At 47.3% G+C, this 25,978-nt stretch overlaps 10 protein-coding genes and 1 non-coding gene across 11 annotated transcripts; 6 read left to right on the forward strand and 5 right to left on the reverse strand.

Moving 5' to 3' along the window:
* The first annotated feature begins 417 nt into the window (after nucleotides 1–417).
* On the forward strand, nucleotides 418–2,417 carry FOBCDRAFT_182260 (uncharacterized protein). The gene is made up of 3 exons (XM_031183431.3): nucleotides 418–910; nucleotides 973–1,364; nucleotides 1,417–2,417. The coding sequence occupies exons 1-3, from the start codon at nucleotides 789–791 to the stop codon at nucleotides 2,097–2,099; spliced, it is 1,197 nt and encodes a 398-aa protein (XP_031039073.1). The 5' UTR covers nucleotides 418–788; the 3' UTR covers nucleotides 2,100–2,417.
* A 1,284-nt stretch (nucleotides 2,418–3,701) lies between these two features.
* On the forward strand, nucleotides 3,702–5,333 carry FOBCDRAFT_239718 (major facilitator superfamily domain-containing protein; the record flags this gene model as incomplete). The annotated part of the gene is made up of 4 exons (XM_031183432.2): nucleotides 3,702–3,910; nucleotides 3,958–4,341; nucleotides 4,391–5,142; nucleotides 5,191–5,333. The coding sequence occupies 4 exons, from the start codon at nucleotides 3,702–3,704 to the stop codon at nucleotides 5,331–5,333; spliced, it is 1,488 nt and encodes a 495-aa protein (XP_031039074.2).
* Nucleotides 5,334–5,348: 15 nt separating this feature from the next.
* On the reverse strand, nucleotides 5,349–6,786 carry FOBCDRAFT_160641 (inorganic pyrophosphatase). The gene is made up of 7 exons (XM_031183433.3): nucleotides 6,573–6,786; nucleotides 6,366–6,525; nucleotides 6,135–6,318; nucleotides 6,026–6,086; nucleotides 5,908–5,974; nucleotides 5,801–5,862; nucleotides 5,349–5,755 (listed from the first exon to the last, which is right to left on the reverse strand). The coding sequence occupies exons 1-7, from the start codon at nucleotides 6,705–6,707 to the stop codon at nucleotides 5,432–5,434; spliced, it is 993 nt and encodes a 330-aa protein (XP_031039075.2). The 5' UTR covers nucleotides 6,708–6,786; the 3' UTR covers nucleotides 5,349–5,431.
* Nucleotides 6,787–7,737: 951 nt separating this feature from the next.
* FOBCDRAFT_33458 (uncharacterized protein) lies at nucleotides 7,738–8,348 on the forward strand. Its single transcript, XM_054704534.2, has 2 exons — nucleotides 7,738–7,879; nucleotides 7,928–8,348. The coding sequence occupies exons 1-2, from the start codon at nucleotides 7,819–7,821 to the stop codon at nucleotides 8,287–8,289; spliced, it is 423 nt and encodes a 140-aa protein (XP_054560509.1). The 5' UTR covers nucleotides 7,738–7,818; the 3' UTR covers nucleotides 8,290–8,348.
* Nucleotides 8,349–8,553: 205 nt separating this feature from the next.
* On the forward strand, nucleotides 8,554–8,642 carry FOBCDRAFT_t117. The gene has a single exon. It is a non-coding gene; the product is annotated as a tRNA-Ser (tRNA).
* Nucleotides 8,643–9,218: 576 nt separating this feature from the next.
* FOBCDRAFT_273764 (uncharacterized protein) lies at nucleotides 9,219–9,634 on the reverse strand (the record flags this gene model as incomplete). The annotated part of the gene is made up of 2 exons (XM_054704535.1): nucleotides 9,219–9,357; nucleotides 9,411–9,634. 2 exons carry the CDS (start codon nucleotides 9,632–9,634, stop codon nucleotides 9,219–9,221), a joined length of 363 nt encoding a protein of 120 aa, XP_054560510.1.
* Nucleotides 9,635–11,711: 2,077 nt separating this feature from the next.
* On the forward strand, nucleotides 11,712–12,026 carry FOBCDRAFT_273765 (uncharacterized protein; the record flags this gene model as incomplete). The annotated part of the gene is made up of 2 exons (XM_059611485.1): nucleotides 11,712–11,948; nucleotides 12,009–12,026. The coding sequence occupies 2 exons, from the start codon at nucleotides 11,712–11,714 to the stop codon at nucleotides 12,024–12,026; spliced, it is 255 nt and encodes an 84-aa protein (XP_059464858.1).
* Nucleotides 12,027–12,710: 684 nt separating this feature from the next.
* On the reverse strand, nucleotides 12,711–14,601 carry FOBCDRAFT_260534 (glycoside hydrolase superfamily). Its single transcript, XM_031183440.3, has 3 exons — nucleotides 14,268–14,601; nucleotides 13,993–14,218; nucleotides 12,711–13,946 (listed from the first exon to the last, which is right to left on the reverse strand). Exons 1-3 carry the CDS (start codon nucleotides 14,593–14,595, stop codon nucleotides 12,851–12,853), a joined length of 1,650 nt encoding a protein of 549 aa, XP_031039082.2. The 5' UTR covers nucleotides 14,596–14,601; the 3' UTR covers nucleotides 12,711–12,850.
* Nucleotides 14,602–16,562: 1,961 nt separating this feature from the next.
* Nucleotides 16,563–18,142, forward strand: FOBCDRAFT_292833 (Clr5 domain-containing protein; the record flags this gene model as incomplete). The annotated part of the gene is made up of 2 exons (XM_031183441.3): nucleotides 16,563–16,765; nucleotides 16,816–18,142. 2 exons carry the CDS (start codon nucleotides 16,563–16,565, stop codon nucleotides 18,140–18,142), a joined length of 1,530 nt encoding a protein of 509 aa, XP_031039083.3.
* Nucleotides 18,143–18,173: 31 nt separating this feature from the next.
* FOBCDRAFT_33464 (FMN adenylyltransferase) lies at nucleotides 18,174–19,491 on the reverse strand. Its single transcript, XM_031183442.3, has 5 exons — nucleotides 19,159–19,491; nucleotides 19,071–19,111; nucleotides 18,607–18,984; nucleotides 18,514–18,527; nucleotides 18,174–18,468 (listed from the first exon to the last, which is right to left on the reverse strand). Exons 1-5 carry the CDS (start codon nucleotides 19,323–19,325, stop codon nucleotides 18,286–18,288), a joined length of 783 nt encoding a protein of 260 aa, XP_031039084.1. The 5' UTR covers nucleotides 19,326–19,491; the 3' UTR covers nucleotides 18,174–18,285.
* A 238-nt stretch (nucleotides 19,492–19,729) lies between these two features.
* On the reverse strand, nucleotides 19,730–20,769 carry FOBCDRAFT_222631 (uncharacterized protein). The gene has a single exon (XM_031183444.3). It carries the CDS (start codon nucleotides 20,755–20,757, stop codon nucleotides 19,894–19,896), a length of 864 nt encoding a protein of 287 aa, XP_031039086.2. The 5' UTR covers nucleotides 20,758–20,769; the 3' UTR covers nucleotides 19,730–19,893.
* Nucleotides 20,770–25,978: the final 5,209 nt, after the last annotated feature.

Below are 25,978 nucleotides of genomic sequence, written 5' to 3' on the forward strand. Positions count from 1 at the left end.
CAGACAAGAAAAAAAAGGAGACAATTTTCGAGATCAAGCCCCCTGATTCACTTGGCGTTGGATTGGCTCTCGCAGAAAGGTAAGTTGAGCCTTTGAGGTGCCCTCGGGGGGCAAAAAGACTTAGGACCTCTACTGTAAGTGACAAAAAGATTTAGGTAAGCTTAGTATGAGCTTAGAGGGTCTTTAGATTGGTTATATTTGTCACTTGGGATAGAGGTCCTAGGTTTTCTTGCCTCCCCTAGGGTGCCCCGCCACTTGGACTCAGCCCTCCCAAATACACGTTTAAACCCATCCATTAGCGCAAACACACGCTAATTGTGCCCCTGTAGCCTGCAACCTACGCCCGGGCCTTCATCTTCCCGCCTCCATAACTCGCTTCCCTCACTCCAGCTCCTCCTCCTCCTTCTCATCCCCCCTCCCCCCTGTCCGCTTTTTATTTAATTTAATCCCACCTAAAGGCCATTCTCTCTCTCACTGTTCCCCCCCTGCTCATTTTCTGGCCTTATCAGAAACCCGGTTCCTCTTTTTTACTCAGCTTCTCTCTTCCCCTTCCTCTCCTCGCCTTCTTCCTTCTTCACCGTTCGTCTTTCTTTCTTCTTCAACCTCCCGTAATTCTTTTTATTTACGTCGCGTGCGCTGAGAGGTTGATTCTGGTTCTGGGTTCTGCTTTCTTGTGTCCTTGTCGGCACCTTTCACTCACTCACTCATTCTACCTGAGCCTACGTCTTTTGACTTTATACTTCGAACCCGTTGAGATACACGCGTCGAAGCGTTGAAGCTTGCCCACAATGTTTGGACAAGTGCGCACAAACCGGTCGACGGTCCTTATGGCCGGCACCGTTATCTTCCTGGTCGCTTTTGTTAGCCTGGCCTACAACCATCTCGACAAGTGGGAGCCTCCCGCTGACGTGTAAGTTGACTTGCGTAATCTAATCTCCGCGAAGACCGAAAAAACTGACGAATTCACCATAGCGCTACCGACACCGAGACATCCATCATTGGTGATACCCACGATGAGCCCAAGAAGACTGAGCCGGAGCAACCCGAGCAGCACGGCGCCATGTCGAAACCCGACCACCCTTCCAACGCCTCCACCGAGCTCGGCGACTACTACTTCAACTACATCATGAAGGCCCGCGTCAGCCCTGCCGACAAGAAGTACGCTCCTTTCGGCGCTTTCCCCATGGAGCTCCCCGCCGAGCCCAAGTGGACTGAGATGATTGGCGAGGACCTCTGCATTATCGATCTTGACAACCGACCTTTCGACGAGCCTGGCCAGATCTTCTCCCCCGGTCTGATGAGCTGGGACCGCGCTGACGAGACCCACGGTCTGTCCCTCGGTGTTCTGAACCACTGGCTCTATGGTGCGTACAATCCTGACCGAGTCACCTTTCTGTGTCACTAACCCCTCAATAGCCAAGAACCACGGTTACAAGTACTACTACGTTGACATCACCGATCCCTTTGAGGATCGCCGCAACTCCTGGAAGAAGCCCCCGATTCTGTCCAAGATCCTCAAGAAGCACAAGGCCTGCATCTTCCTTGACTCCGATGCCGTCTTCCACCACCTCGATCTGCCCTTTGAGTGGCTCATGAACTACTGGCAGCTCCACCCCGATACCAACTCTCTCGCCCTTGCCTACGATCCTCACCACAAGAACAACATGGACAAGTTCGACAAGGTCTACCTCAACACTGGTTTCATCGTTCTCCAGAACAACGAGAAGACCTTCGAAATCCTCAAGGAGTGGGAGGACTGCCCCAACGAGGGTGGCAAGCACCCCGACTGTGTCGAGTTCCGAAAGAACCGCCCCGGAAAGCCCACCGACCAGGGTGGCTTCGGTACCTACATCCGCTACGATTACCCTAAGGACATCAAGGATCTTCCCTGCACCGAGGCCAACGGTTTCCCCGAGAGCCGATCTGGCTGCGACGGAAAGTTCATCAAGCATCTCTGGACCGGCAAGAAGGACCACATCAAGGTGGTCATCGGCCAGCAGGTCCCCGGTGCGCTGCTAGAGATGTTCCACAAACAATTCATGGAAGAGAAGCCAAAGTTCTTCATCTCCGAGCGAGACCTGATGGCCCAGAAGGATTAAATAAGTAATGAAAATGCTTTAATGAGACCGAGTACTAGAAAAGGCGGACATGATACGGACGGCTTTTGAAATCATCTTTTTTTTTAATAATTTTACTGTAAAACTTATACCATCCAGGAGAGGTATAGGCAATACCTCTTCTCCCTCTCAATTGGGGTTTACTTGACATGGTGTTTTTGGGAGTGTTAAGGGTTTTTTAAACAAATGGCCTGCAATCGGAAACTTTTTTTTGGATGTTTGTTCAATGTGCATGAGAGAAAGAAAACTAGGCATGATCTCTTTATGAGTAATAGGGATAACAATGAGTTTTGACGTTGATGATAAAGTTCAGGTTGCGTGATGACTCTGGTGATGCTACCCTGCGTGTAAGCGAAGACAATTTGAATGTGAACACAATTGAGTTTGGGAACAGGAGAGGAATAGAGTTCGTTAAAAACAATCGAGAGGCGTTTTGAAACTTCTGTGTTATCAGAAATTTGGAATGTGATTCTCTCAGATTTAGGGTAGGCCTCTGTCATGGACTTAGCAGAGGTTCAGTATGTTGCCAATGGCCGACAACAAGCCAGAATTCTGCTCAAAGTGATATTATTAAGTAAGTAGTAAGGTTGGAACCTAAATGGCAGATGAGATGAGCTCTTTGTACGGGGCAGTCGAAAAGGTTGGGTGAGGTATCTGATTTGTCACTTTAAGCCAGAGAGTCCTCAGAAGCTTGACGTGCATTCACCCTCACAAATCTTCGTGTGAAGATAGACGTGACTATTGGTAGTATTTCTTGTCCCTGTTCTTCATTATTATCATGATACAACTACCTACCGATAAATCGTGTTCGATAAGTGTATGCAGGTGTCCTCTTCTTCCTAGAAAGATATTCTTCTGTCGAGTGTGTTACTCTTGCGACTATGAGATAGTGCTTTGTAACTTTAACGATGACCAACTGCCGAGCAGTTCTCTATCGAGTCAAGGCCAAATGCGGGGATATCGAAGCTTGAGCTGTCTATTCTCCGTCGGAGTTTCGCTTACCTGTTTATACATTGTTTGGTGGTGATCTATAGGACTTTGAGATCTTTGCGTCAATGCGAATGCGACTATCCCAGTCAACACCAACTCTTACATGGTCGCACGGGGGTGATTTCTAAGCTCTATAGAAAGAAAGACGATGAAATGTCGTATACGCCCTTTCGAGATAGTATTAACCGACGGGAATAGTGCCTGGCTGCTCTGCATAAGTCGCAAATGCAATGATGCCATCTTCCCATGATGGATAACCGAGGCATACAACATCAAATACTTGCCCCAAAGCTTTATAATCGGGAGAATCAATACAATTGATAGGTCAAGCTTACTGACGCGACTATGATCATTAATCCCAAAGCCGAGCTATTCGCAGCGACAGGGTGCGCGCGACCAACGGGCGTTGAGAAGCCGATCAGTAATCATACAAATAGGACGGGGAAATCACATAAATCTCCAACGCGGCACCATTTCCGCAATTTATAATGCATTCAGATTTACAAATCCGTCGGGGTTTTGGATGGAGGATAAAGGAAAGCGTCAAGAATGGAATTGAGGTATTGAATCAAGTTATACTGAACAAATCTCATCATGGAGAAGATTGACGATACTGGTATTATGGGTGATGCGTCGCTTGGGAACGACTCTGCGACGGAGGGCGAGATTGAGGCTGCGAGGCCGAAAGAACAGGTTGAGACTGATGAGTTGGATTGGGATAATAGTCCTCATAATCCTTTCAATTGGCCAGCATGGAAGAAAGCTCTTCAAGTCGTGATGCTATCCTCAGCAGGTCTTCTAGCGTAAGTCCACCCCATCCCAAGTGTACCTATGCAGTCTAACATCTCAGATCAATCGGAACATCAATAATGAGTCCCGCTCGCAAAGAGCTCATGATCGAATTCAACGTCAGCAGCACAGTCGCCCTCCTGCCTCTAACACTCTACGTCCTTGCCCTCGGCTTCGGGCCTGTAATCGGCGGCCCGTTATCAGAAACCATAGGTCGCTATCCTATCTACGCAGCGAGTATTCCTCTTGGCGCACTGTTTACTATGGGTGCGGGCTTCGTGCACAATATTGGAGGTTTGGGCTTTCTGAGATTCATGGCGGGTTTATGCTGGGCGCCTGTGCTGGCTGTTGCGCCGGGGACGTTGTCCGAGACGTTCACGCCGAAGAATAGAGGACCTGTATCGGCGGTGTTTATCCTCATGCCGTTTTTGGGCCCAGGATTGGGGTGAGTTCTGGAATGGAACTGCTGAGGACCTGACTGACTTTCTACTTAGACCTGTTATAGGCTCTTTTGTGGTGAATCGAAAGGGATGGAGGTGGACGCAGTGGACGTTGGTCTTCTTTTCGATACTGGCTATGATCATCACTGCGTTCTCGCACGAGACGTTTCATCCGGTTATTAAAAGAAGACTTATGAAGAAGAAGGGAATGAAGGTTGATCCTCCGCCACCGATGGCTGCTCGACTCAAGATGTTTGCCCTCGTGGCAGTTGTTCGACCTATTCGCATGCTTCTTCTCGAACCGATCACCGGATTCATCTGCCTGTACGTTTCGGCCGAGTTTGGAACTCTTTTCAGTTTCTTCGCCGCTGTGCCGTATACCTTTGGAAGAGTCTACCAGTTCTCCATCGAAGAGTCAGGTCTCGTCTTCCTCTCCATCGTCATCGGCTGCTTTCTCGGACTCATCACCGTTATTCTCTGCGACGTGTTCCTGTACAGAAAACAAGCGCCGAAATACCCCCCTCATCAGATCCCACCCGAGCATCGTCTTTACCCTTCCATGATTGGAAGTATCGGATTGCCAATTGGACTGTTCTGGTTTGCTTGGACAGCACGACCTGGCGTTTCTTGGGCAAGTCCCGCAGCATCGATGATCATTTTTGCTTGGGGAAATCTTTGTGTGTTTGTCAGTACCATGCAGTATATCACTGATACGTATCATGGGAGTGTTGTCGCAAGCGCTGCTAGTGCTAACAGTCTGGCGCGGTATGGTTTCGCAGGAGTATTTCCGCTGTTCACTATTCAGAGTAAGTTCCTACGCCCATTTTCGCGAGAATAGTCGCTAACGAGAATAGTGTATGAGAAGTTGGGTATTGACTGGGCTAGCAGCCTTCTGGCCTTTGTTGCGCTGGCCTTGCTGCCAGTTCCGTGGGTGTTGTTCAAGTATGGCCCGACCATCAGGGCCAAGAGCTCCTATGAGACAGTCAAGTTCAATTAAGACAGAAGCATCTAGTTACGAGAAACACGTTTCAATATGTTCTATAGAATTATAATAGTCTAATATGCGTTTTCAACACGAAGTCGCGCTGCGTTGTTTCAGTTCTTAGGAAGCTGGATCAACTTGTAGTCCTTATCAAGGTAATACCACAAATCATACTTCGCCGGTCTCTCAGCAGCAGGAAGAACATTGGACTTGACAGGAATGCCGAACTTCTTGGTAGCGTCCTTGCTCTTGACATAGCTCTTGTAGCTCTTGGTGCTTGTCTGGTTGTAGTTGATCTCGTTGGAGTCAACCTTTCCGCGCACGAGATCTTGCCAGTCGCCGTGGCTGCTCTTGATGGTCTTGGCCATGAACTTGGCGTTTTGGTAGTCGCCGCCAACGATCTCGAGAACACTGTCGCCGCGGGGGACCTTGTAGTACTGCTGGTGTTAGTGGGGCTTGGGGAGAAGGGGCGGAGAGCATACGGTGAACCAGTTGTAGAAGGTCTTGGCTAGACCTGGGCGGTACTTTTCGAGGTCCTCGACGGCTGGGAATGTTAGCTTGTGTTGGTCAGAGGCAAGATGGCACTTACAGTCGACTAGAGCAGCAAGGGGATCCTTGGTGTCAACGGCAATGACCTTCCAGTCAGTCTCGCCACCCTTTATGCAACAATTAGTCATCGTTTTGTGCTAGCCATGTAACAGACTTACATCGTTCAATGCAAGGCCACCAAGGACCTTGACAGACTTGACCTGTCCAACGTGGGCAGGTCTATATACAAATCAGTCTTTGCTTTCTCATTCGTGAAAGAACACTCACGCTTCAGTGATATCGAACAGATCAATAGGATCGTTGTCACCAGGGTATCCAGTGAAATCGTGGTCAAAGTTGGGACTCTCCCAAGTCTGGGGAATTGACCCATAGTGGAATGGGTATGACTTGTGAGGCCAGACACTCTCAACGAAACGAGGGGCCTTCTTCTTGTCATCATGGAAGATAGGGTCTTTGATGGGTCAGTATGGAAACATGATGCGTGGAGTTAGGTCGTACTCAGAGGCTCATCACGGCGGGTCTCAATCTTGCCGTCTGTCCATCGGGGAATCTCAACAACGTAGCTCACGATGCGATTGTTGCCCTTCTCAGGGTACAGAGGAATATCGTGCCAGAAGGAAATAGGCTGCCCATCTTTCTCCAGCCAAACACGCCAGTCCTGTATCACTTAGTAACGCACTCCGTTAACCATTGAGGATGACTTACAAGAGTGTTACGAGCACCAACTTCACGAAGAGTCAAGGAATCATAGTCAAACTCCTTCGCCCTCGGCGCAAGAGAAGAACCAAGAACCAGACAAGGCAATAAAGCCAACTTAACAAGCAAAGAAGTAGCTACCATTGTGAGAGATGTTCGAGCGCCACGGAGCCGGAGAAAAAGTTTAAAGTTACATTGGGTTCCTTTTAAGCTTGATTCAAATAAAGCCAAGACGGATATAACTCGCGTGAGTATTTTTGCCTTCGGTGACCAAAAATGGAAGATCGTTATCGGCGCGGATCGGGGGTTCGTAGATCCAACGACGATGCGGATTTGATGCACGTGGAGTTGGAATGTAGATCTTGGAGGGGCTTTTGGTGTAAGTTCGTTGGTGGTTTGGGGGCATACACGTGGGGATGATGATGATGGGTAATTTTATTGCGCATGAGCTACTGCAGGCCAAGTTGCATTCAACACCAATGATTCTATGTGAAGATATCATCTTAACTTGGCCATTCTCCCATAGAAGAATGGTAACTGCTCTTTGATGGCTCGCGTTAATTGTGTCATCTCATTGGGTATCTCCAACGAGTGATGTGACTGGCTGTCCCACGTGCTTCAGCCAGTCAAGTTGCGGGGTAAAAGTCAACACCATCGCTGCTGATATTGAGATTTGTAGAAGAGGAACAAACTGAATAAATAACATGGCAACGTGGAATATGTATATGTTTCCAAGTTCATGTCCAAGGCCTCTTGCATACGGCCCGTGTGACGTGGCAGATTCCCTACTAGTTCTCAAATAGTGGCTCTGCGGCAGAAATGACAGTTTAGCTATCACGTCAGGTAAGGACCACGACAGGCTTCAGCTCTCAGCTGGATCGGCCCAAACAAGACATTAACAACACTTCAGGTAGTTCAAGAGCTGATCAAATGCCATTCAGGCTTTTTGTCTCATCTTCAATTGAGAACTACTCGCTGGGTGATTCTCACCGATGCGGGGCTGGCCTCGTTCGAGGTCCAAGCAACTGATACATGTACGGAACGGTCATATTCAGCCAGCCACAGTTATACGCTATGATATGATCGACAACGGAGTGTTGATCTTCGAATTTTAGAAAGAAGATTGAGAGGTATAAGTAGGGAAGAAGATACACTGTAAGATTCACAAGTAGATAACAACCTTGCCTTTTGTCTCCCTTATACTGAAACTTACACAGGTATAACCTACTAAATCGCCTAACTCACCGGAGCTACAATGCTTCTCAAGATCCTTGTTTCTATCACAGCTGCCGTTGCAGTTACAGCAACAGGTATCGGTAAGCTACTTGCATAATCCAGTAACACCTTCAACTAATGAGTGCAAGACAAACCAGTTGGTGTTGCCGGCTGTAAATGGTCGGGCACTGCTCCTTATTGTGCAGGGGAATGCGAGCCCGGCTGGCATGAGAGGGGACGCAGTCAATGTGGTGATGGCAGCTGCTGTTGGACTGGCAGCAAAGCCCTCTGCTGCGAAGACGAGGATGCCGTCCAGGACCTGATGCGGGAGAAGGAAGAAGTTGGCGTCGACAGCTGTTATTGGTCGGGAACAGCTCCTTATTGCGCAGGGGAGTGCGGACCTGGGGAGCGTGAGATTGGACGCAGTAAATGTGGTGATGGCGCCTGCTGTTGGACCGGGGAAAAGGCCTACTGCTGTAATGATGAAGAGAGTGACAACCGGGACCTCTAGATCAAGTAATATCGAGGGGGAGAACCAGTTATGTAGCTAGCCAGTATAGTGACCCTCTGAGAATGCGTTGAATTGCCTTGCTGTCTTATGTTGCTATGTACAATAAGTGAAACAAGTGTAATAAATTTGGTAGTTCAGACGAAGAAGTGATGGGATGTAACGGAATTCTGGCTGGTGGCTTTCTGGACATTTCGAACCGGATGTGGTCACTTGTTGAGATTCTCCATATAATTGCAATTGACTCAAGAAAGTTTCGCAGATGACGGCGGAGTGACCGAGTGGTTAAGGTGAAGCACTCGAAATGACGATATGCTTTGGTTTCGGCCGCGCAGGTTCGAATCCTGTCTCCGTCGCATGGTTTTTTTTTTGCGTGTTTTTCTCTCATTTTCTAGCCAGTAATGATGACGGCGCTAGACCTTTCTTTGTCGTACTTGACTGGGGAAGGTCACCGAAAGAGATCTGCAATTTTGGTGTTAATGACCTTGTTGTATTCCTCTCTGACCCGACATTGGTATTTGACGGACAGTACTACTTCCGCAGTACTCTCCCAAAGAGTTCATGTCATTTTTTTTTTCATCTACAACCAAACGGCGATTTCACCATGCTTCTAACATGTCGCGCTTGAGACCTCATATGCAGATGCGCACATGTTGTTACAGCAGAATTAAGGTTGTGGGGTTCGCCTATACCCGCCCCGTCATAACGTCAACACACCTTTTCCATGTAGAACTTGACGGTTCGTAACGACTGAAGCCGTGTTTAAATGTATTCAAGTATGCAAAGACCTATAGTGATCTGCGAGCAATTGGTAATGTTTGGTACCATTTCGTATAACATAATGATGATCCCACCGTAGGATTAATACCACCAGACTTGAACTCCTGCTAAAAAAGGAAGAAAGGGGAAAAAACACAGACGCATCCAGACTTTTAAGCAAATGCGATAAGGTCATCGTCAATAAATTGAGGGCCTTCTTTGACATTTGCCGTGTTCTTCTTATTTGTGTGAACTCTGGAAGTCGTATCTTGACCAAGCTTCCCGTCCATATACGTCCGGTTCTCTTGCAGGCTCTGCACGTAGATGTTAGCATGAGTGCACTGCACCCCAGACGAAAGACTAACCCTGAGATGGAACATCTCATCAGCTGCCCACTTTGAAGACGTGGGAGGGTCATTGGATCTGATGGGCTCCCCAGACGAGTTCTCATCAAAAAGTGCTGGAACTGGCGTGCCTCACACCATTTCTCGAAGTCATCGCGTTTAGCTGCCGCGATGGCAATGAGGGCCTCTTCGGTAACGACCTTGCCGTTTGCCAGGTACTTCATGTCTTGCTTTGATAAAGACATGGTTGTTTGCTTGTGGAGGTGATGTCTTGGGCTGATAGTGGTTGGGTGATGAGGGTGGGATGGTTGTATATAAACGGAATAAGCCCGAGAAGTTGGATTTGGAGAATAATTAGAAGGAAGGGGAAAAGATGGCAAAGAAGGGGACATCAGGGATTTATATACTTCTTAAAAAAGGTTAAAGCAGAAAATGGTATACATCATGGGATTGAGATAGATTAAAGACACTGCAATGGGATGACTCAGAATGTTAAGTATAATGTATTTATCCAATAGAACGGTGCTTAAATAACATCGTGAAGTTATAATTAAGCATTGAACGAGCGATATGAGAGATGAAGCCAAAGTTGAAAAGTTTGAGACTCTATCTGCGCGTTCAGAAATTATTTGTCAACTGGCACGAAGGGGTCACTGGTGGCAGGCAATGAACCCTCCAAAAGGAACCTTATAGAACCTTACCCAACTTAAACTTCTTCAAATCTGGCATCTGATGAGTGAAAACGTCGGAGAATACTTTTGATAGGATGTGAAGAGTTCATCATCGTTTTACGGTACACTCCCGCACGAGAACATTGAGAAGGCAACTGTTGGCCGCCGTGAACTGATGGAGCTGTCAATCGCCACTCCTGATTCCAGCCTTCAAGGCCGACGAGACTGGTACACAGCCATCCTTCGACAGGGCTGTCAATCAGACCTTTGACATTCACTTACCAGAAGCTGCGGTGCCCATTGCACATTGAAGTTCAAAATAGCTCTGCCCACGATCATAAGGAACTTTAACTCTGCAAGTTTGCAAAGCTAACAGCCCAAATACGAATGAGAACGCGAGCAAATAACCAAGGCAAAAGCGCAAATTCAACACAAAACGAAAGGTTCCTTCTAGAAAGAAAGAAAGGAACCAGCTTATTTTAAACTGCAAAGTCGTTTCGTTACCCTATCTGGGGTTGAACAAATTACAAGTCTTCAAACTCAGTTAAAGTTTTGCCCCTGAATTTGGTTAGGAGTCATAGTGCCACCCACATGCAGACATTTAAGGTATCTGGAGTAGTTGGCCGAGGCTAGTTGATGTTGGAAAGTGTCAAGATGTCTATCTATTGATTGGCGTTCTGCTTGTAACCTTTTTGACGCCCAGAGTCAAACAGTACAACCCAATGACTCATGGCGAAACTACATGATAAGATTCTTTCGAGAGTCTATAGTGTAATGTTGATGAAAAGACAAAAGCTTGTAGAGCTGACGCTTTGTGACCTGTAGTGGCATGATGTTTCCAGGATCGTCGGTCGCCCAAAAGACAAACTTTAGGAATCTTCTGGAAGGTCAGTAAGGAGATATAAGGCTCACTCCATCACATAAGGTTACTATTACTTATTCACTCAAAATAGTGCCCTTTTCTGCTAGTTTTCGGTATTAGCTCGATGGTGAGGGACCATGAAATGCCATTTTGGCTAGGCTGGACCATCGCTACTGAATACATCTGAAACCCTCTCGCATCCGCCTGTCTCTCAAACTACACTCTATGGGAACCTTCCGGGTTTAATTTCATGGATAATAATAAACTTCAGTATGATACCTTCCAGAGATGCTCGTGTCACATGTATATCCGTGTTCAGGGAAACAAGTCGTCAACCTCGCAGCATAAAAGCTGATCATAATCAACCACAAAACTGAGAGTTACCGCTGAACATCCTTTATGAAACATATACTCCAACTTCAGTACAGAAAATTGAAACAATGTGACGGAAAGCCGGGGGAGGCAAAGCTTCCTGATACATTTTAACGTATCTTGCCTGCGCACATAAAATATAACAAGTATGTGAAACCTTAGGAGGAAGTATAAGAATTTACAAGATTTAATATATTGATACAGTCCCTCCTCAATTTTCTCATTTTCTTATAAGTTCTTATTTCATAGATTATTTCCGACGCATTCTTTCCATAGCACGAGTTACATCTTTCTCGATCAAGATCTCGCATTCGACAATACCAGCATACTTGGACAACATGGTATGAGTCCCCCAAGCTCATCAGACATCAAAATCTAATTCTTGAGTTACAGGGTCATATTATAGTAAACGCGGCCATGAATCTCTTCAACGAGAGCGAGTTACGCCGCTTTGCTGACCTCAACCCAAGCGAGCCTTGCCTCGACAGGCTGGATAAGCTGGACTTCAACGAGTTCATCTACCGCTTGCATTACGACCTGTCATTTTATAGGTTCATGTGCTTTGTTGCGAGGGTCCCAACTGGTACTCCAGAAATGGTCGCGTATTGGCTCATGAAGAATTGGTCTACAGAGGCACGTGAGGGGATCTATGGTGTAAGTTTATTTATGGCTTTGTTGAAAGGAGGAAACGAGAATGCTAACCATGTGAAATAGCCACCGAAATTAAACTAGATATACCTTCATGAGAATATCTTAATGGCAGGAGTACACTTCTTTAAGAAACCGGTTTCAAAGACTCCACGTTAGGCCATTTTGACGTAGGCAGCTGCCTCTAACAACAGTAATACATAGAATAACCCTCCAGAGCCCTGATTAGTTAGGCTGAACACACAGAATACCTTCTAGATTATATGAACACCAGACTCTCACCATAGTATCATTTGATCTTCAACAACGCAAAATAGAACGTACGATTCATATATAATGTATCTCACTACCGAGGAGACACGCGAGCTCTCGGTCAACAAGGTGACGGATACCATCCTTCCAAAACTCAAAATCATGAACTGCGAGGACTTCTATGTGTGCATGATAGACACGAACTTCAACAAGTTCGTTCGCAACCCAGGTCGTGGGTCTCAAGGCTGGATTCCCTCCCTATCTCAGGGTAGTCGTAGTCAAGTTCTGGGCACGAAAGGCGTGGCAAGTCAATTACTCCGAGACCAACAACGGGTGCTAACTCTCAATGATTAGATCGTAAGCAAGACTCCATAATCTATACCGCATGCATAAGGTGCTGGGATGCGGCAAGAAGCTGCCGTAATTGGGACGGGAAACCTATCTGCATGCCCATGGTCTTAATCATATCTTCCCACGGATTCGGTATTTAAATCTATAGCTTGCGATACGTTTCATGTCACCAAAGCCAACGTCAAGCACGCGGCGTTTATCCAAATGATTCCTGCTTCTAGCAAGGAACTCTAAATTATGTAGAGATAACTATGTACATGTAGTAATGAAGAATAAAGCACCCAGATCCCATCTAATTACATCCCTTAAACGCACTGGAAGTAGTACTCGTTGTGCTCAACGCACTTGTAGGGCTTCTCGCACTCAGTGGGTCCCTTGTAGTTCTTACCACCACACTGGTAGTAGTGCTTGACAACACCGCCAGAGCCAGTTCCAACGGGGTAAGCGGGGGCAGTGCCTGTGGGGGCGGGAACTTGAGGGGCAGTTGTCTCGGTGTTCCACTTGTAGGTGTAGGCTGAGCTGCTGCGGATGACGGGGACGCGAGTGGTGGGCTCGATGGCAGCGACGGTGGGCTCGAACTCGCCATCGTCTTCGTCACAGTCGCCGGAGGGAACGGGGGCTTGAGTAGGAATGGGAGCCTCGGTCTCGGCGCAGTCATCATCGGAGTCATCGTCAACGGGAGCCTTGGTAGGGTAGACCTGGGTTCCGTTGGTGGGGATAGCGTAGGTAGGGAAAGGGGCTTCGGTTTCGGCACAGTCATCATCATCATCATCAGTCTCAGTAGCAAGAGCAGTGCGGGTCTGCTCGGTCTGAGGAGCAGTGGTGTTCATGTAGTTCGTGGTGCCAGGGACAGTGTAGACGGGCTTGGTCTTGGTCTCGAGGGTGGTAGCAGGAGCGGTAGTCTCAGCGGGGGCAACAGAGCTGGTGGCAGGGGCTTCAGTGGCAGCGGCGGCGAGAAGGCTGGAAACACTGGTCCAGGCGGGCTTCTTCTCGTAGTCATCGGTGTAGAGAAGAGCCTCGCCGTTACCCTCGAAGACACCGGGGATCCAGCTGTACTTGTCAGTGATACCCCAGACGGTAACACCAACACAGCCCTTGGTGTCGAGACAGGCGCCGACAACATCGGCGTACTCATCACCCTGGGTCTTCAGCTCAGCGGCAGAAGCGGGAACGGACTCGTGGCGAATGTCGAGCTCAGTGATGGCGACCTCAACGTTGAGGTCAGTGAAGCGCTTGAAAGTGGCGGCAAGCTCAGAGCGAGAAGGAGTCTGGCCGACGATCAGATGGCCCTGGAAACCAACACCGTCGATAGGGGCGCCTTCCTTCTGAAGGAGCTTGACAAGCTCGACGGCCTTATCAGTCTTGGCGCCGTTCTGCTCAAGGTTGTAGTCGTTGTAGTAACTAAATGGTCAGATAAATACTTCGTCAATGCGGGTAAAGAACTTACAGCTTGGCAGCAGGATCAGCCTTGCGAGCAGCCTTGAAGGAGATGCCAAGGAAGTCAGTTCCCAGAGTGCGGGAAAAGACACTGTCTCGCCACTCAGCGTTGTCATCGATGGCCTCGTTGACCACATCCCAAGCGTAGCAGTCACCCTTGTAGTGCTCAACAACGTTGGCGATGTGAGCCTCGATGACCTCAGTAAGCTCCTCGGCAGAGAAAGCACCAGAAGAAACTATATCCATTAGCATAGCACCCCAGCCCAAACATGCAGTATAACTCACCCCAGGTGGGGAGCTGGCTGTGCCAAGTCAAAGCGTGACATCTCAAAATCTGCCCATTCTTCTTTGCAAGATCGGGAACAACATCAGCGGTCGTATAAACAAAATCACCCTGCTTAGGCTCAACAGTCTCCCACTTCTGTCCGTTCTCGGGAACAAGCTGTCCAAACTCCTCAACGTCATCAGCCAGCTTGCTGTAGGGCGCATCGCTGAGATATCCGTTATCGACAGCTGAGCCGAAGTACTTGAGTCCAGCGGCCTGCGCCAGGCTGTGAAGCTGGGCCGAGACGGGGCTCGAGGCCAAAAGTCCAAGGAGTGTAGTCTTGTGCATTTTTGTGAAAAAAGAGTGTGTAGTAGGTTTAAGAAGGCAAACAAATGAGTGTATTTTGCGTTTTTGAGCTACTGAAAGAAGGGAAAAAAGAAGGAAGGAATGTTAATAAACGACTCGCGTTTGTTAATAAAGAAGAAGCAAATATAGATGCGGGACCCGAGATCATGATATATATCCATTCGTTAGCTTAGCCATACCACCAGCTTAGCCGCCGCAACATCATTAAAGCCCATGTAGATCGTCCCATCTGTATACGAAAGCCTTGTGTCCTTTAACCTTACGGTAAAATATCTTCCGTCAGTAATTTGTGGTGTAAGTCCCCTGCTATGTCCCGCTTCGTCTCAGGTCTGTGACAGGGATGCATATTTTCTCGGGCCAGGGACCGAAACTGGCAATGGAGATAGCGTATCGTGACGAAGAGATCGACCCAGGTTGTGCTGATTACCCGGGTAAATTGGCATTGGATGTTCGGCAATGTCAAAATTGTTGGTTCCTGTCATATTGCCCTGTTGTTGGCCAATTATCCATGAAGGGATCCAGGAACAGATTGTTAGTTCAGGAACCGGGCGGATAAATCTGAGCATGGCGGTTAAATATGCAGATGATCACCAACACTTAGAGAAGAACAACCTTCTCCATTGGATCATATTGTTAGTTTTCTAAGGTCTCTTGGCTTTTGATATAAAAAATTAGAGTCAACAGAAAGATCATGATTCTTGTGTTGTACCACGATCTGCCGACAAGATAAGATGATCCACCCCCCTTTCATGTTTCAGATACCCGGCGCTAGGAACCGTTGGTAATAGCTTGTTTTTCGTCTCATCTCAACGTGATGATGGGGTTATCGGTGGGGTTTTCAATGGCACGTCTGTGATTTCGCTTAATCTGCTTGGCTATTACAGCACGGCTGGGGAGTAAATCTGTCAAGTATCATATCATCAACTCCGGCTAAATCTCACCGAGCTGATCTGTCTACACGATCAGGTCTTCTATAGTACCCAATTCGCACAAGTGGCTTCTTCAAGTGGGCATTTAAAAACTGCTAGTCTGCCCTGCCAAGAGCTGTTGTAATATCTCTAATCTCAAGTTCTTCCAGAGTTTTGTTCCACAGCGTCTCCATAATCTTCTGTCCTGACTCGGTGTACATAAGCACAGGATACCTGGTCTTGTTAGCAATCTTATAATCAGCATCGCCCAGCTTGCGGGCGAATTTCCCAGTCCCCATACAGTTCGACCCTTGGCTCTCCTTCCCAAGGACCAGTGCAGGATGAAGAAACTGTCTCGTTCCATTCACAATATTACTTACTAGCAAGATACCAGAAGTGTCGAAACCATTGTTAATAGGCCTTATAGTTCTCGTACGAGGCTCGTTCGACTCACAACACGGAGGCGGATAATCTCGACAGTGCCATCGTGCACGCTGATAAGCTCTGAGAGCTTTGAAAGGAACACAACTAAGAGCCTAATCGTCAAGTATTGGACTTCTCCATGGAACAATTCTTGGCATCTCGACAGGTTCTATTTAGATTCGCGTTTGAAATATCTGCTCGACGCATCTGGCTTTCATTATGGTGAAATTCAAACGCTCAAGCGTACAGCAGCTCATGGCGAACTCATGGCCATTTTGCTGAGATCAAACCATTTAAACCACCGTAACGCAGCTGAGTGCTACTACAGTGAACCAAAAATTATTCTAAACTATTTCGATTGATTAGAGATAAACATTATTCTGAAGTAAATTATTGAACTATACCGTCGTATTAGAAGAATAGTTGCCGAATCTTTGCGGTTGCTTTCACCTACCCTATTGGCCAGCCCCGGTTTAGTCAGCCACCTCAACTTCCCCAGGTGAGATGCGCCGCTTTCATAATGCCTTTCATCCCGTCATCATCATCCCTCGAAAAGATATACCGTCTCTCATTCCTCTTTAACTCATAATTCCATAGCTATCAATGAAACCCCCAAAAATGATGTCAAAGACCACCTTGCTCGCAGCCAAAGCTCCCTCTAATCCACCATCACCTCAGAACAAGCCGATTATCTCAATGCATCATGGAGAGACAGAATGGACAGCTGTTTATCCCATTATTGAGAGATTGTATATGAAAGATCGGAGAAAACTTCGACACATCATGCAGATCATGGAGGAGAAATATAATTTCAAGGCATCGTGAGATTACCCATCTCCCTGGTTTTGTCATAAGCTCACATGGGACCCAGTGTTCAGATGTATAAGAGACGCTTCACAAAATGGGGGTTTTATAAATCAAAACAAAGAAATGGGAAGACTGCTTGGAAGAAAACGGCCCCAACTCCAAAAAACACACCAGAGACTCAAAAGCGGCCTCACAGCCAGCCGCTTATTCTCTCTCCGAGTCCAAATTCTTTGGAGACGAGTAGTCTTGAATTTCTTACAAGCATACATGACTGGAGCACTTCATTCTATGAATCTCTCCGTACCAAGGGATTACACCTACAAGGTACTCATCCTTCGCAACCGGCTGGTAAAATCAACCGCTACGACCCAGAAGGATTAAGTTTCGCCTTTCGGACCATCGTTGAGCTCATACAACGCGGCAAAGGCATTTTAGCAGGGCGTTTAACCCGCAAAGCCTTTCTAGATATCGAAAATATGCTGCACGCTGAAGCGCCTTTGTTCATCTGGAATGTCTTGGAAATCATGTATCACATGGTCCGTCTTGGTCAGACACAGCTTCTTGGTATGCTCCTAGCGCAGTTAGTCGAACTAGCGAGTAATATCCATGAGATGAAACATCCCGTTATCAAGATGTTGAAAAGTTTGCAGAAAGCGGTGTATCTTTGGGAGAAGCATGCTACACTTGAGAAAATGCGACTTCTTGAACAGGCTTGGGGTCTGAATGCGGATATCATATGCAGGAACTACGACTCAAGGCTGTTGGTGGTGTACTATCGCCTAGTCTGGGAATCTTCTTGTATTAAACTTGGCGAGGATCAACTGGACGGTCTTGATAAGTGGTTCTCAGCCGTGAAGAGCAAGATTCCGCACGAGGACTCTTATTTTCAACAAGCTATTCTATTCGCCGATCCTAGCACGACGGAGGAAACAGCACCGCCGAAAGACTACGAGATTACAAAAGCGCTTTGCGTCTCAGCAATACAGCATCGCTGCACAATGACCTTTGGAGAGTCAAACATGGCAAGTCTTGTGCGCTTGGGCTTACTGAAGAGCCGTATTCTTGGCGAGATTGACGAACAGTCAGGCGATAAGATGCCACAGTCCCACACGCGATTCCAAGCAAGGGTTATGGCCTATTTGATGAAGGTACTTATGGACGTTGATAGGGAACTCGGGTTGGATGTCGATGTGGCGGACAGAATGAAAAACAAGATCGCTTTGCGAGAGTTTGGCTACTCGAGTACCTCGCCGCAGGTTATACATGATATGTGGCAGCTAGAAGCCTTTTTGCGAAAAGAGGGATATGTAGCTGAAGCAGCAAAGATAAGGAGGGAGACGTATAAGAGGCTGGAAGAGTATGTAGACCAGGTCCCCGTCGACGAGGTCTAGCAAGCGCATGATTGACAGGCACAGAAGCAATGCAATAGATAGATGCGATGAGATGGTGAGATGATTTACCCAAACGCCACGAGTCTATGCTCTATAAAATGCCTTCCTATGCAACATCAACATGCCTTACAAATACAGTCACCTCATGAATCACGACCCAGTCGCTCCTCATCATCTTGAGTTAGTTCATACGCCGGCCGGAAACCCTCTCCATTTTGACCCTGCTTCTTCAGATGGGGGTTTGGATGTGTGTCCTTTATACCGCCTAGACTCGTGTAGCCTTGGTCGTATAGAGGGCAGTACTCAATGCCGAGGTGTCGAATAAACTGGTCATGTTAGTTCGTTCGGCGCATGGTGGTGGGGGGACTTACAGCCCAGATTTGGACTGTTCGGAGGTTAGTTAGCCATTGTTCGTTATAAGGTTATGAGAATAGAGCAAGGAGAGCGATGGAAGGAGGTCGTACCGTAATGCCAGTCAATAACAGGATGTATTCTCATAAACGACGGCCAGCCAGCGTCCGTCGGATCAAAGAACGTCAAGTTCTCACCATGAGGGTCCGTTCTTCTCGTTCCCACAAACACAGCCTTGATACTCGGTCGTTCCTCAAGGTATATCTCTAGCCCCTTCTTCATCGGTAACACGTAGCGCGCAACTTCGAGGCCGTATTCTTCGCTGGATGTCTCGACGAACGTGTCAACTTCGGGAAAGGGATGCGCGGCGACGATGTATACGCATTGGAGCTTTTCGGGGGGTGTAAGTTCGGAAGTGCCGTTGGTCGTGTCGGATGTGGAATAGTAATGTCGGCCCATGCGAGCGAGGAGGAGGATTAACAGGACGAGGCCTAGTATGATCAGTACCTGTCGCTGATACTTGAAAGACCTTTAAAAGGAATTTTATAAAGCCCCAGACCCTCATTATGCGACTTACAGTCCTTTCCGCCATTATATGATAACGATATTTGTTCCGGTCTGCTTCCGTCAGCCCTTATCCGACCTTCCCCTGCACCAAAACGCACCGATATTTCTCCAACGCCTCATCCACGACCTCTATCGACTTGCGGACCTGATCTTGTACATCGCGCAATGTCTGTGTATCAGCCTCCTCAGCAATAAACGCCTCGACCTTTTGCTGGAGCTCGAGACACTTGTCGCGCAAGGAGCGGGGTGGCGGGGTCGATATCATGATGGCTCTCGATGCCTCGGATGTAAAGGAACTGGTGTTTGGGGTATTGTCTATGCGGTTTTCAAAATCGACGGTCTAGTTTAGAGAGAGAACAAGGGAGAGGAATTGATTTTAAGAGATTGTATGTGTTGCGACGAAGCGAAAGTTAATAGCTCCGGTTTCGCCGTATACATTAGCGATGAAGGGGAGGTACGTAAAGAGGTCCTGCTGGACTGCCGAGCGGCTTGCGATCACGTGCGCCACTGTTCTGCGGTTCGGTTGCCGCATCACGTGCATCACTTACAAGAGTTGATAAGTAGTGAACAGATTTACCTCGGAACATAAAGAGAGCCATCATTTTTCACTGAAAGACATATCATGAGAGTATCTAAAGTATTTTTATGTAGCTGAATTTATAAATATACGTTCAAATCACCATCACCGCCCATAGGAAGCCCGATACTGCAATGCCGAACATTAAACATGCACCATATCAGATCCAAATGCCAGCCTGATTAACCATTATCTCCCCCTGAGTTCAGATCTCCCCAAAGGCTCAAGTACATATCTCCTACGGATATAGAAGACCTCACTGGATCCACTGCCAAGTCATAAACTTGATGGTAATAACATCGTCCTCGAAGATAGGCACAAGCAGTCCGGCTGATCTCATCTTCACGGGACAGATCTCGTAGAAGATGCGACCGCGAGCCCTGAATCTTGCTGGAGGCACCTGGTCTTTCCGAGACTCAGGAGCAAGGAAATTTATGGGCATCTCTTGTTGGCGTGAATCGGCTGGAACCAAGAGTCTTGGCTGCAGGTATAGGTACAATGTTCGCAATGCAGGAAACAACGCCTTGAGATGAATCAGATACTGGGGCTTATAGCTTCTCTCGAGGTTGGAGTCGACCGGTACAGCCACGGTTCTGATAGTTTCTAGACCTTGGTATCGGTTGTTCCCTGGCAGCATGAATTCGGTAACGCCATGGAATGAACTTACAGAGCGGCGCTCTTGCCACCATCTATCTATGAAGACCAAGTCACTGGTTGCATCAATGTAAAGGCTGCTAAATGCCTTTGCCCTCCTGCCACCGTCATGTGAGTTGGCGAGAACTATGCGCGCAGGGACCCGTGGCAGCCAAAGACTCCAGCTTCGAGTGACCTCTTCACAAGACGCACGGCAAACTCGCATCAGACCGTAGTCGCTGTTGGGGTTTGATGCAGGCGGGAGAGGGAAATCCCCAAGGCTTGTTGGGAGAGTGTGTACTGCTTTCACTTGCCATGGCTGGCGAAACCAATCTTTGACGTCCACGAAGTAGGCCCGCGGAGCATCCACACAGAGAGCATAGGCCCAGATCATGTTCTGTATTTCTTGGGGCAACTGGCTGAATTTGTGAAATTCGCCACGATCGGCATTGCGTCGTTTAAAAAGCTTCTTGATGAATTGAAACATTTTTGTGTTTCTACTTCGTGAAAATAAGCTGTCGTTAATGGTCTGGAAACTAGGTAGCTTTATCGCTGTTTGTGGTTTGGAAGATTTGCTCATTTTCGAGTTGGCGATTGAAGCACGCTGGGCTTCTTATACTGCTTAATCCTGAAGTGACCGTAAACATGCTGGTGATGATTGGCACGTACGTCGAGGAACAATGCAGTAAGTTCACTATGTCTCATACTTCGAAATAAAGGAGATCAAATGAACTCATGGAACGCGAGGCACCAGCGATTGTCCGTTGTTCTGATTACATCCCTGTAACTGACACACGTGGCTAGGCCTGATTTGGAGGCAGCCGTTGTAAAGGAACCAACATGTAGGTTTTGCCTGAGTGCGTAGGACTCCCAGAGCCAGGTCCGGAGCAAATGAACCATCGAAGGGATCAGGATGTCTTCGACAAAAGATCATCATGATTGCCACTAAAGCCCTCCCAAAAGCTTTCACACAACATTCTGAGCTTGAGCTCACGATTCTCCTCAATGAATCGTTGCTCATCTTCACTGCATGTGAAGTATTAAACGCTCGGATCAGCACCCCATTCATCCAGTTACGAAACTGCCCGCGAAATATTCTCAGCTCTCAAACTGCGTCAGTACTCAAGTTGATCATAAGCCGCAGAGTACCCCGTCCATTTTCGTAGGTTGCCGGGGCGGTATAATAGGCATGATATATGTGTTTTGAATTGTGGCGATGCCAATGGCTCAGTGGCGTTGAAGAACTTATCGTGTTTGATGAAAGAAGCGTAGCAAAGATGAGATTTACCAGACTACTCAGAGTCTGATGACGATCACGGTACTCACGCAAATAAAGTGAATGCTTTGAAGAGGCGTTGAATTTGGCGAGCTTTTGCTTTTGAGGTGACGCTTCGTTGCAAAATCGCCATGATTGCTTTTGGCTTGCAAGTCTTGTTCTCGCTCTCCGTCTATGTCGATGTCCGACTCTTCGCAGTAATTGATTATCCAGACGAGTGAGCTGCAGATACTGAAGATGCAGTAAAATGGCGGGTTTCTTCCGAACAGAGCATCAAAAGTCTCGAACAGAACAGAGAGTAAAGAGGACAAGAGCCATAAAAAGCATGCACAGATCAACTGAGCAACAGTGTATTGCAGGTAATGAAGTGGCACCGTTACTCTGAGTACTCCTCTCAGAGTACAAGCTTTCAAGGTAATGTAAGTGTTCTGATATTATTTTGTGATCCCAAATATCTTCCCGGGAGACTTTGTGTGGTGCGAAGCTGGGTATGGGCGTCGACACAAAATCGCAAGTATATGCATCCTCCAGTGTTTCTTTGATGGCGGTCTTCTTTGTCTCAGACGAAACGATTTCATCCATTGGCAACATCTGGGCTTGAATAAATCATTCAGAGCAACGCTGTGTTCCGCTTTCGTCGACTTGCGCATCGTCGCCGTTGCAATCGCTGCCGAAATCGTCATCAGCACTTGTTCGTGGGAACCTCGTATAATGTATTACCTGCTGCTTTTTGGCATTGCACCGCCAATTCTATTGTCCAATGTCGGGAAGTGTGCGTACTTCAATTATCCCCGGACTCTTTGGCTTCTGGGTCTACTTCGCTGATGTAATTTACATACCAATAGCACTGGTATGGCGAGTAGTAATATCTCAAGTTCTTACATGATGTGATACGGTAGCATTGTACGGAATTGTCTGTTTTCTGTACCTGAAAGCATCCCAGGACCAATTGGTAGTGGGAGGTCCAGGAGTGTGAGGAAGATAAAGGGCCTGGATCCGGGCTCAGAGTCATCTCAAGGCTTGACATCGTGGGGAAGCCATCTTCCTCTGGTCAGGTGGTCGCTGATATTCAGAATTATATGCTCAGTAAGGCTGACCCACGAAATCGCCTTATTATGTGTGATTGGAGAGACGTTAGGATGGAGGCCAATCCTCGGCCTATGATGCCTACAGCTCCTGTTGTGTAAGCGCCTTCTCCTGTTTGTAGTTGCTGTACAGAGGAAGAAGGGCTAATTATTTTAACTTGAAAACTATAATCTCGAGAACTTATCTTAGCTAATGCCCACAAAGTTCCTCTTAAAGAATTTCTATAAGTAAACCCTAGACAGGAATTCGTAACACCATGCTCAATTCCAAATGAATCCCTTTGTAGCAATCCATTCAATCTCATTTTCTGGCTTTTGTCTTAGAAAGGTATGAGAGTGCTTGCTTGACGTACAAGGTGAAGAAGAGTATAAATGTTGTGTATGATAAGAAAAGGTTTTGAGAGTAGAAAGGAGATTGTGCTCTGATGAAGTAGATGTTGCGCGCCAGCACCATCGCGACAGCGCTAGTATGAGCAGAGTTTGAGAGTTGCTGTTTGTTGGCTGGGCAGACTCGGGCTACCAGGTTACTTCTCCCGACTCGTGTGTAGTAAGAGGCTCATGCCACCGAAATTGCTTGGTTTCCTATGGCCTGGTGCAGCCTGTTCCGAGCGTCTTGACCCGTATTGCAGATGTAGCAGTAATCTCAGCCACGAGACTAATCTTAGGCTAAACAGTTTATAATAGAAACTTTGCCATAGAGTGTGGATGCGGTAGCACTCGTATGGGGCGTAGAACATCTCGGATTGTCCCTAGAGCTTTCTTTGTTATTCTGTTGACGTTAACATCGTCTCTTTCTGTTGGCGTCACTTTAGACTATTAACAACTAGGTCACTCTCATATATTAGATTGACTTACAGGATGATAAACCACCATATAATATTAGTGATAGAACCTTGGAGCCTCCAGGGAGGTGATGTTTGACGCTGCTCCCGGGAGGGAAAGATACGTCGGTAGGGGTTCGTATATGTTGTAGCTGTGTTCACCTGAGCGCCGAATCGTGACAGTACTTGGTAATTCGCTTGTTAGGCGTGTCAAATAAATCACACTATTGTATTTGAGTTATTTTATGGTTATCTCACTGAAGGCGCCGTTGCACGCAGGAAGGATATGCGGGAGGGACCTAGATTCAGCTTGCCCACACTGCTGGTAGTCGTGGTAGATATCTCGACGCATGGTGCTGGGATGTCCTAGTAGAAATTGATTTGTTCTGCAATGTAGGCTCTGTCCTGCCCCCAACGATTCTTATTCACAGTCGCAGTTTCAGCCTTGGTGGCGTGGTTATCAGCCGCCTTGATATTCCCTTCCGCTCAGGCCAACGCCTCGTCAAAGCAAGCCATATGCTCTTCACAGTAGTACCCCAAGCCGCGGCGGAGAAATAACCCATGCCGTGCTCCTTCAGGTGGAGACAGATGATTCTGTTGCGCCGCAGAGATTGACAAGGACGCAGACATGTGGTTATGACAACGTCGAAATTCGTCTTAATATGTGCTCCCAGAAACAGCATATCCAAATCCCTTCCGTCGATAGTAATCTTGCCGTGCGTAGAAACTGGGAGTTCTTCGATTTTTATTTGTCTCGAAATAGAGTCGCAGCAGTAGTCGATTCTATTAGTCACATCCTCGGGCTTGTCTTTGGTCAGGCGTACCGCAACTTTGTGGAGTATCTCTACTTGTTAAAGTTGTCCAAGTTGATAACCAACCCAAGCACCTAGATCACATTTCCGAAGTCTGGGCGTGTGGTTATTGGCTCCAGATGAGATACAAGGTCTTGTAGAAAAAGAAGATATCTCCGCAGGATAATCGTGACTTCGCTTCCGTATGAGCACATAGATCTCGTCCTTCTCTTCGTGGGATCCTTACTTTCAGGGACACAAAACTGGCCGTCCGATTCATATCGTAAGCCAGCTGGGTGAGTTGTGGGTGATCGACAGATTTGGTTGCCATTATAGCAATGATCGCTTCCAGGTTGATGATTCATCTCGAGTTTTCTGCTCAGTTTGCCTTTATAGCCTTTTGACTCCTTTCGGCAATGGAATCAGACTCGTCTTTTGGAGCTACTGTAGAGAGACAGGAGGGCAGCCAGCCATGAAGGACTTGGCCTACTTGCACTCCTGGTTGATATAGGGTCCAAAAAGAGAATTCGATGCATAATATTTTCGAATTGGGCTAAAAAGGTTTACTACTTGAGTATCTTGTTCTCGAGGCGTCTCTTTTGAGTGTGGTCTGTCGCCAACACTTGAGCTGACATGATATATTGGTATCACAGTCAGGCAAATGTCCAGTGACGCAAGAAACACGAGGAGATGTTAGCCCTTGGATCAAGATGAATAATAGTTATGTGGTCGTCCTGGAGGCGTTGCAATTGCCTGATCTGGTTGTTGACGATCTTTTTCTGCGCCTAGTCGAACTTATCGATCAAAGAGTGATCATTGAGGTCGTATCCGCATGCTTTCCCCATTTATTCCATTGTGTAGAATGGGCTCTTCTTTGCAATCCCCCACTTTGCATTGTCGACCTCATCAAGTTGTTCCCAAAGATTGTCTCAGTGAGTAACCCGTCGTAAAGGTTTTCAAGCGCCGACAGATTTCATGCCCTTGAACATCGTCCATGTTGGTCAATGTCTCAACCCGTTTGAAGATCCTGGCGCTTCCTGTATCGAACGATGAGATGAGGAGTGTCTTCCTGCCATATCACATTGAAATTGGATCTTGAAGCCAAACCCGTGGTCAATGCCAGACACACCCAGGTTTATGCTCCGAAAGCCTATATGTAAAGACCAGGCATCGATCGCAAATGCCTGATTTTGTGTAATTTTGGCTCGAATGTTCCTCCTCCTGAGGTTGCTTGTCTTCGAAAAACCATTGAGAGGTTGACAGTTGAAACAGCTCCTCTTGGTAACAAGGCGAGTCGATGACTATCAAAGCCCAGTCCTAGTCTGAAACGTAGTCCTCGACATATGCTTGATTTGGTCGTTTCTTAGAGTCCATGATTGGAGAGATTGGGTACAGAGTAACAACATCAAGCAGCAAAGTGGTAATATAGAAAAGTCAAGGGGTTGTGCTTCAAGGCTTTTTGCCTCATCGACCCACGCTCTTCCATCTTGCGATCCGATCGTCTGCATTCTCAGATAAACTCAACACGTCATGTCGGCAGGATGAGGTTTGGCAGCTGCAGAATATGGTCGTATGCGTCTGGACTCATGTTTAGACACTGTTGCTGATGGCATGCTCACTCTAGGGGCTGGGAAGATTTCAGACACCTATATGGTTGAGGTAAGCTTCATCAATACATTCGCAGACCAAGCGTGTCGACAGCTGGACTGTGATGGTTTTGGCACATGACCGCATT

Source organism: Fusarium oxysporum, chromosome V (genome assembly GCF_013085055.1).
Source record: "Fusarium oxysporum Fo47 chromosome V, complete sequence".
Taxonomy (NCBI): Eukaryota; Fungi; Ascomycota; class Sordariomycetes; order Hypocreales; family Nectriaceae; genus Fusarium; species Fusarium oxysporum.

Excerpts from the sequence above, each read along its gene's own strand:
- FOBCDRAFT_182260 (XM_031183431.3), top strand. The coding sequence starts at position 789 with ATGTTTGGACAAGTGCGCACAAACCGGTCGACGGTCCTTATGGCCGGC. Across the intron at positions 911-972 it reads TGGGAGCCTCCCGCTGACGT|CGCTACCGACACCGAGACAT; the intron begins GTAAGTTGACTT and ends AATTCACCATAG. Across the intron at positions 1,365-1,416 it reads TCTGAACCACTGGCTCTATG|CCAAGAACCACGGTTACAAG; the intron begins GTGCGTACAATC and ends ACCCCTCAATAG.
- FOBCDRAFT_160641 (XM_031183433.3), bottom strand. The coding sequence starts at position 6,707 with ATGGTAGCTACTTCTTTGCTTGTTAAGTTGGCTTTATTGCCTTGTCTG. Across the intron at positions 6,526-6,572 it reads TTGGTGCTCGTAACACTCTT|GACTGGCGTGTTTGGCTGGA; the intron begins GTAAGTCATCCT and ends TAAGTGATACAG. Across the intron at positions 5,975-6,025 it reads GTGGCCTTGCATTGAACGAT|GGTGGCGAGACTGACTGGAA; the intron begins GTAAGTCTGTTA and ends TGTTGCATAAAG.
- FOBCDRAFT_33458 (XM_054704534.2), top strand. The coding sequence starts at position 7,819 with ATGCTTCTCAAGATCCTTGTTTCTATCACAGCTGCCGTTGCAGTTACA. Across the intron at positions 7,880-7,927 it reads AGTTACAGCAACAGGTATCG|ACAAACCAGTTGGTGTTGCC; the intron begins GTAAGCTACTTG and ends AATGAGTGCAAG.
- FOBCDRAFT_260534 (XM_031183440.3), bottom strand. The coding sequence starts at position 14,595 with ATGCACAAGACTACACTCCTTGGACTTTTGGCCTCGAGCCCCGTCTCG. Across the intron at positions 14,219-14,267 it reads CAGCCAGCTCCCCACCTGGG|TTTCTTCTGGTGCTTTCTCT; the intron begins GTGAGTTATACT and ends TAATGGATATAG. Across the intron at positions 13,947-13,992 it reads GCTGATCCTGCTGCCAAGCT|TTACTACAACGACTACAACC; the intron begins GTAAGTTCTTTA and ends CTGACCATTTAG.
- FOBCDRAFT_33464 (XM_031183442.3), bottom strand. The coding sequence starts at position 19,325 with ATGATATCGACCCCGCCACCCCGCTCCTTGCGCGACAAGTGTCTCGAG. Across the intron at positions 19,112-19,158 it reads GAGGCGTTGGAGAAATATCG|ACCGGAACAAATATCGTTAT; the intron begins GTGCGTTTTGGT and ends TGACGGAAGCAG. Across the intron at positions 18,985-19,070 it reads ATATAATGGCGGAAAGGACT|GCCTCGTCCTGTTAATCCTC; the intron begins GTAAGTCGCATA and ends TGATCATACTAG.
- FOBCDRAFT_222631 (XM_031183444.3), bottom strand. The coding sequence starts at position 20,757 with ATGTTTCAATTCATCAAGAAGCTTTTTAAACGACGCAATGCCGATCGT.